Source organism: Notothenia coriiceps, unplaced genomic scaffold (assembly GCF_000735185.1).
Source record: "Notothenia coriiceps isolate Sejong01 unplaced genomic scaffold, NC01 NC01_scaffold00000339, whole genome shotgun sequence".
NCBI classification, from domain to species: Eukaryota; Metazoa; Chordata; class Actinopteri; order Perciformes; family Nototheniidae; genus Notothenia; species Notothenia coriiceps.
In genome coordinates, this window is record NW_011333040.1 from 9,317,883 (window position 1) to 9,326,071 (window position 8,189).

Here is an 8,189-nt window from a genome sequence, read left to right on the forward strand (position 1 = left end):
TTCAGTTTGTTTGAATGTGAAGTGTTAAATGAAAGAAGCTTGTCTCTGCGAGGTGATGACAGGAGCTGATTGGACGTCCAGCTATGAATTCACAGAGGGCCAGCTATAGTAACTGAACGAGAGAGTAATGGTCTTGTTTCCATAGCAACAACAACAACTGTCAACAGCGTAAACTCGCCTTCAAATATAAAAGCATGCCAAATTACACTTAAGACATACAACTGCAACGAAAGTAACAAACACAATGCAATATCCTTTTCAATTTCAAAGAACACAAATTGGGTTATTTACAGGTGTTGTTCTGTGTGGTAGAGGGTCGCTTTCATTGATGCTTGTTGCACCCCGGGCCGCTGTTTTGACATTCCGCTGAAGTATACGCTGTGACGTAATAACTTTATTTTTTTTTTTGAGGGAAGGGGTGGGGGTCAGAGGGCCTAGGTATGAAAGTCACGGCTCGCCACGGTCATTGACCATAACTAATATTGTAGTACATTTCTTGTGAGTGACATGCTGGCTCTGCATGCATAGCAAACCACCAATCACAATACTTTTTGATCAGTTTATGAAAGAGGAAAAAGTAGGCCTCAGTAGTCATCGACCACAGGATGAGAAATGAGCAGAAAGAAAAATGGAGCAGAAAGATTTGGTGTGTAAATAATTTGGCTACAGAACAGGCTATAGGTGTTGTTCATAGACAGGACCTTTGTTTTCTGATGTTAACTGTTCAAAATAAGGATGTTCCAATCGATCGGCCGCTTCCGCTCATTTCTACCGTGTTATCATTCAAAGTTAATGTAAACTTGAATAATGTACTTCATTACACACCAGTGAATGAGCCCCATGAACTGAGTTTTAAACATCACTTTAAATGGAAGATACCCATAGGCCCCGCCCACTCGATCGGAGATCGGCCGATACTGATTCCGGCCCCAAAATTGGCGATCGGATCATCCCTAGTTAAAAAGGAGGTTACTTCTCTTGAGGCCATGCATGCTGAGAATCCAACTCTTCTCAATAAAACATTTAAAACGAGCTCAGAATCTGCAGATATTATCCAATAGTAAACCTTCCCCATCTTCTGTTCTCCTCCATGTTTATGCTCTACGTTGCGACTATCAACAAAGAAATGTGGAGTCTTACCTCCACCTCGCAGGTGAAGTCTGTCCCATCCAGGAGCGTCACGTGACACACCGACAGCTTCATCTTGTTCTTCCTCACCAGTCGAAGAGGAGACTGGAAAATAGATGTATGGCCCTCCTCTCCTCCTCCTTCTTCTCCCTGTGCTTCACCTTCTCCTTCCTGCTCCTTCTTCTCCTCCTCCTCCTCCGCTCCCTCTCCTTCTTCTGTCACTGCGGTCTCCTCGGGACTTTTCTCAGCACTCTCTTCCACCTTCTCCTCCTTTGCAGGCTTGAAGGAGATAGCGATTTGCAAAGTCAAAAAAGGAGATAAATTGTGTTAAAACAGATACACACATGGTTTCCAACTGAAAAACCACTCCATCTTCTATACAAATGCCACTTTTTGTTTCGTGGTGAAAGAAAAATCATATAAAATGTGACCGTTTGTTCAAAACGAAGTAGGAGAGAGTACTGCTATCTCTATCACTCTCCTTTTTCTAATCTGAATTTGCTCTTAGAATCTGCAGGCGTTCCTTTTGGCCTGATTACTGAAATGTTGATGTCACTGGGTGGGCCTGGGTGGCTTAATGTGATCACTGGATGGAACAGTTTACGTGTGCATGTGTGTAAGAGGGAGAATGGCTGTGCGTGTGTTTGCCTCTCTCTCTCTCTCCTTGGCTGAGCAACAGTTTTAAACAGATGGACTGTGCTGCTGTGAGTTTGTCAGCGTACCTTCTATTGTGTGAGATGCTATTTGACTAACAACATATCAACACTGGCTTATTGTTAAATCTAAAAATGAGAGTGTGTGTCAGCAGCAATATGTCGGACTGACAAAGGAAGACATTTGTTTAGGCAAAGTACCATTCACCAGCTTGCTGTGTGTGGTCCATTAACATCTATGATTATGTGCAACCTGTCAGCAGTGCATATTCTCATATTGACATTGGAAATCAACATTAACCCCAGTGAACTACAATAGCCGCTTACCTATTCATTTATTTGTACAAATAAAATCTAAATAGGTGTGATTTCAATTGTTGGCAAGGTGGATTTTGTTATAGTTGGACAGAGCCAGGCTAACTGTTTCCCCCTGTTTCCATTATTTTATGCTAAGCTACGATAGCCTGCTGCTGTTTTTATCTTTATATCCAGCATACAGATATTAAAGTAGTATTAATAATCCCATTTTACATTCAAATTATTACGCATCAAGCTAAAAAAAAAGTAACATTTTACCAACAAGTACAGGGTATTTTTGCTGTAAATAACTATGTTTTTGTTTTAAATATATTGGATGTTTTTGTTTAGTTTGTCATTTTGCTTCCACAGTTCTATCCATGTTGTTTAATAACCAATATTTTGGGAGAATAAATAGTGAGCGATCATGCCTCAACCAAAACTTTTATCATGTGTGATCTTGCATGCAGACTAGATGGAGACCCCTTTGTACTTATTACGTTTGCTACGTATGAGCCGTACCTCGGTGTCTTCTGCGCTGGCTGTGGAATGAGATTCTGCTTCTTTTTCCTTCACTTGGTCCGACTTTACTGCCTCGTTCTCTTCCTCTGCGTGACCGTTCACTTCTGGGACAGGCCCGTCCTCTTCCTGTGCGTCCTTGCTATCGCTTTCCCCGTTGGTTGGCTCCTCCTTTGTCGGGGAGGTCTTTGAGAGTAAGGGGAGAAAAAAACAGACATTTAAAACCCAACAAAATATAGGTGTGCCGGAATGAGTCCGTAATCCGGGAATGAGTTAGCATTGTAGAACTTCTGGGTTCTATCATCCAGATAAAATGAATGAAATAACAGTAACATAAGCTAACGAAATGTTCATGTTGTGTTTTAGGACATAACTCATGTCAGTAAATACCACACTCGTGCATTTCTGAAGCTTTTGCCTGTCTTAGAAAAGGGGTGTACCTCATTGAAAGTGACAAAAAAGCCAACTAATCATCACACCGCCACGAGTTTGCCTTCAGTCCAGTGTTGGTGACAAGAAGCTTTGTGATTGGATGTGGTTTGTTTATGGCATTACGTTTGATATTTACTTCTGACAATTGTTTTTGTGCTTCAAAATGTCTAAAAGTGATGTGTGGAGATGATACTGCTGAACAAAAACATGAAAAGTATTTTAAAATTCTAAAATCCAATGGAAAAAGAAAACATTGTAAAGCGATCTCTTGCCATGCTATCTTCAATGAAGTACACTTTAGAAGATAAAACCAGAGTAAAGTATAGAAGGTGTATGTAAGGGTTTTACCTGAGACTTCTGCTTCTTAAGCCATGTTGGCAGGTATCGAGCTATTCCTTTTCCCTCCTTCCCGTCTTTCTCCTTCTCCTCTCCCTCGGCGGCAGTCACTTCCGGAGCTTCTTCTGAGGCCTTCTCCGATTGGTCGGTCTCAGCGGCTGACTCCTCGGCTTTCTCCTTCACCTCTGTCTCAGAGCCCGCTTCTGTCGTCATGGTGACACGTCAACCTGCAGAGCGAGGAAGGAGAGCGATGGACAAGCATTAGATTTGAAGTATTACAGGAGAAAGAATTATAAAAACTAAGACTTTTACCAGGAATAATAAAAAAGATCTACTTTACTTGGATCTGTAATACTGTATATGCCCAAAAAGGAAAATGTATTTTAAAAATAAAAGTTGTTTCCAATCTTTATTTTATACTTAGTATAATGATATCACTATCTTTGGGCTACTGGTACAGTATATCACAGAGAGATGGAGAAAAATCTGACTGCTCCACTGAATTTGGCACAAATATAAATCTTTCATGGCACGCAACTTCCATTTGAGTCTGGACTATATTTTATAAATGAGCCACATGGTCTCTTTCTTTACCGAGCCATGAATGTTTCCCTTCAAATGGGAGGAGGACAGAATGGAAGATAAAGACAATATATAATATATATAACACATATATTAAATCTATGTCAGTTTTATCAGTTTTTCAATGCAGCCTTCTAGTTCACAGCTGTTTGCACCTGAGCTCATGGCGGTTTCAAACATTAGCTGTTGTTAGCTCTTTTTACACAAGAACACAAGAGTTGAGGATGTCATTATGTCACACAACGAGTTTCATCTGGGTCAGCAGCTGGTTACAAGGAGTGACACACACACACACACACACACACACACACACACACACACACACACACACACACACACACACACACACACACACAGTTGCAGACAGAGTTGCAGACAGAGTTGCAGACAGGGCAGGGAGCGTGGTGAAAGTGGAAGGAAAGAGGATGAAAGACAGCATTTTTCTTCTCGTCCTGGGACAGCTGAAAACATCTGTGGTATTTTCCTATACTCGATCGCATTCACGCTCTCACAGTGTAGTTGCATTATGAACGCCCAAAGAATGTGACCTTTATGTGCCAGCGTGCCTTCAAGCAAGGCACAGCTTAACAACAATTGTCACAAAATCTGTAGATGCCTATCATGATAGACATTATCAAGGGAGAGGTTTTGGGAAATTAGAATGATTTCCCTTATCAGGACATATTGCCAAGGGAATCGTTGATTTACTCTGGACTACATGCAAAAACGTATTTCACCCTTTTAAAAATGATACAGCTTGCCAGGGGGCAGAGCTGACATTTTGTCTTTGGGCTCCATTGGTACCAACCAGCTAGTGTTTGTCAAGAAGGAGGAAAAACAATGCTCCAAAGAAAGGCTACATTTAGCCAAGGATAAAAAGGGGCCCACTCACCTCGACATATCAGAGAAAATATATTGAAATTGAAATCCTACTAAGTTTGGGGCAAAGAATGATATTTTTGCTTTCCCCACAGTGGGTTCACCAAGCGGTCTTGGAGACTCTTGTGAGTTCACCGAGCACAACTGCATTCTTATGTGATGATGTTATCCCATAGTAGCTGTTTAATTGTATTGAGAGCAGTTTTGAAACCTGAACTCACTGTATACATGGAGCTGTTTTGACCTCTTGGATAATCACAGCCTGATGAAACTTTACAATTACAAACTCGAGACAAAGCACATACAGAGAGGGAATGGCTTTCGTAATTATATTTACAATAAGGGGGATTCTGAGCAGTTTACAGAACTGAAAAGTTTACCACCAATCACAGAAATTAGATGTCTTGCAGAAGTCTCCACATTTTTGTAAGTTCTTGATACAAAATCCCAGCATAATATTTTCTGTGGGTTCTTCTCAGATTCTTGGTGTCTTAATGTCCTTAATGTCTTAATTGATACATTGATACATTCAAATTGTTACATTTGTTAACTAATCTATATAATAAAACGGAATCTACTCAAAAATGGCTAAAACTAATTACTAGACATAATTAAGAATGGGAATGACCATCATATACCTTCATTGTAATATTATAAGCCTTTATGCAATTGTACAGCTTTTTTAAATAATCTTTATTTCTATATGTATGTCTCGAACAAGTTGACACAAAGTGCTGTATCTCAAGGTAAACTTCAGAATCTCAGCTTCCTGATAATGTTCACCACATCTATGCCAAAATGGTGCGGGAATGGTAAAAGAGGTCAAACACTACTTCGCATTCTACAGCTTGTATCCCTGGCAACATTCATTCCTGACATCACCAGTACCAAACTGCTTGACTTGTGAAATTCAGTGATGGTGTAAGAGCTAGAGAGATGCCGTGCTTGTCCGCATTTTGTTTATCAGTGAGTCAGTAAAGGCCCCTCTGTGTCAAACCCAAAGTAAGTGCACCTAATATACACAAACACTACTTGACTCATGTCTGAAACCTAATGAATTCTATGAAGAGCTACTTAACCGTGTGACACCCAAATCCTGCTGAAAGCAATACTAATGACATTCTTAGAAACAGCATTAAGACCATGTGACACTAAGACTCCCATTTGAAAACACACACTGTTAAAAAGAGGCAGAAAAAAGTCTGGACAAGATTAAGTTATTACATTGGAATACATTTTATGCCATCATCGGAGGACAGATGGATGATAGAATAATGGACACGGAAAGTGTGTGTGAGAGTGCGTGTGTGTTTGGTATTGTGTGTGTTGGAGGCCTGCTGGGCAAAACATAAAATGTAATCTCTGGAATGCATTGTGCATCTCTCCCTCTAACTATGCCAGTGTGTTGAGAGATAGAGATAGATGGATGTGGATAGATGGGTGTGAGTGTGTGTGTGCATGTGCATGTGTATGCGTGTGTGTGTGCGTGCGTGTGTGTGTACTCCAGGACAATAGCAGTTAGTCGCAGTATCAGCGTTTTCTGTTTGGGAGACAAAGCAGCTACTGTTCAAACGACCGTGGACACTATTGGGCGTTGGCACGCTGCAGATTAGGGAAAAAAAATTCTCGGGTAAAGTTGCCAGTTGAAATCCCTAAAACCCCAACACAGTTATAGACAAATTGCCCACTATTCTTTCGCAGGGCCATTGAATTAGACCCTTAACTTCTACAAGCTCCTTGACTCTGGGTATTCCTGGTATCTCCCCTTGTGAGTGAGTGTGGGAATGTGAGGAGGGGGTATTGCTAGAAACAAATAGAATACTGCTTGGGAAACAGACGTTTTTAACCACAACTATGGTAGTAACGAGAAAAACTCAAGATGTGAAGTTGGTTCAATTCCATAGCTAAAACATTTTTGGTTCCTCAGCTTTTTGTATTGTTTCTCAAGCTATGACATTAGCACCTGATGGCTCCGTATGAGTATATGCGAGAGTGTGTGTAGAGGAGTCTGGGGCACGTGCTTGTTAGGGAGCAGCAGACACAGAAAACTAATCCGGTGGGACCCCCATAATCTGCCATGTGTGTGTGTGTGTGTGTGTGTGTGTGTGTGTGTGTGTGTGTGTGTGTGTGTGTGTGTGTGTGTGTGTGTGTGTGTGTGTGTGTGTGTGTGTGTGTGTGTTCTGGTCACCAGACAAGCCCCCGTAGCGTGCTCTGCTTTACTCTGCATTTATCCCCTAAACCACGCCTTAAACTATGTGGTGCTTCTGCCGTGGCTGCACTTTGAGGCAGAAAGTTAAAGATCCCCACGCTCAAAATCACACACACTCACAAACACAACAGATCTGATCCTATTAGCGATCACATCATTGACACGCTGCCACTCACATGTGGCCGACATGACTAGCAAGAGAACTCACACGGAGAATGTGTCAATCATTTCTGAGACAACAACAACAACAACTTGTTGATGCTTCCATTATCATGTTAATCAATGCCCAATCAGTCAGACTTACACTGAGGCTACATCACATGCAGAAATAACAGGGTCTTCCTTTTTGCACACAAGCAGTTTTTGGGCACCACTTAGGCCAAATTGTTGTAAAACTAAATGTTGATAACGAGTTAAACGACATCCCAGATCTAACAGATGTAGTCCACAGTAGACTTCTTTAGTAAGTTTAGTCTTTACACTTTTAGAGGTTTTTTAATTTCTGTATTGTCTGATCTAGCTTTTCCACATTTTTCTAAACGGTTACTGTATTTCAAGAATAAAATGGTCTAAAATGAATGTAATATTTAAATTTTAAAATGTAAGATTTTCTAAATTAAAAAAATAAGGATATTAATAGGGAATATTTTATCTTTCTTTTCCAGGAAAAGTGGAGAATAACATACACATTCTGCAATGGTGCACACGTCAACCATGACACATTGGTTTGACCGCATGTGATCAGAACAGAACTAGGGAAGGCAAGTTTATTTATAAAGCACTTTTCAACACAAGGCAATTTCAAAGTGCTTTACAAAAAATGAAAGACATTAAGAAAATGTCATTTAAAATCAGTCATTAAAAAGAAAAGATAATAAAATAAACATTAAAATAAAAATACATGGATAAAAGTTACAGTGCAGTTTAAGATGTGAATAGTTCAATTAAAAGCAGCGGGAAAAAGAAAAGTCTTCAGCCTGGATTTAAAAGTAGTCAGAGTTGCAGCGGACCGGCAGGTTTCTGGGAGTTTGTTCCAGATGTTTGGAGCATAATAACTGAACTCTGCTTCTCCATGTTTAGTCTGACTCTGGGGACAGAAAGCTGACCAGTCCCTGAAGACCTGAGAGTCTGGATGGTTCATCATTTAGCAGGGG

The 8,189-nt window shown here is 40.5% G+C and overlaps 1 protein-coding gene across 1 annotated transcript in view; it reads right to left on the bottom strand.

Moving 5' to 3' along the window:
• Positions 1-8,189, bottom strand: part of LOC104950667 (band 4.1-like protein 2) — a 61,052-nt gene that overhangs the window by 40,821 nt on the left and 12,042 nt on the right. Inside the window, 3 exon segments of the mRNA XM_010777215.1 lie at positions 1,141-1,407; positions 2,601-2,783; positions 3,378-3,592. Of these exon segments, the coding sequence (XP_010775517.1) occupies positions 1,141-1,407; positions 2,601-2,783; positions 3,378-3,578 (651 nt within the window). The 5' untranslated portion in view covers positions 3,579-3,592.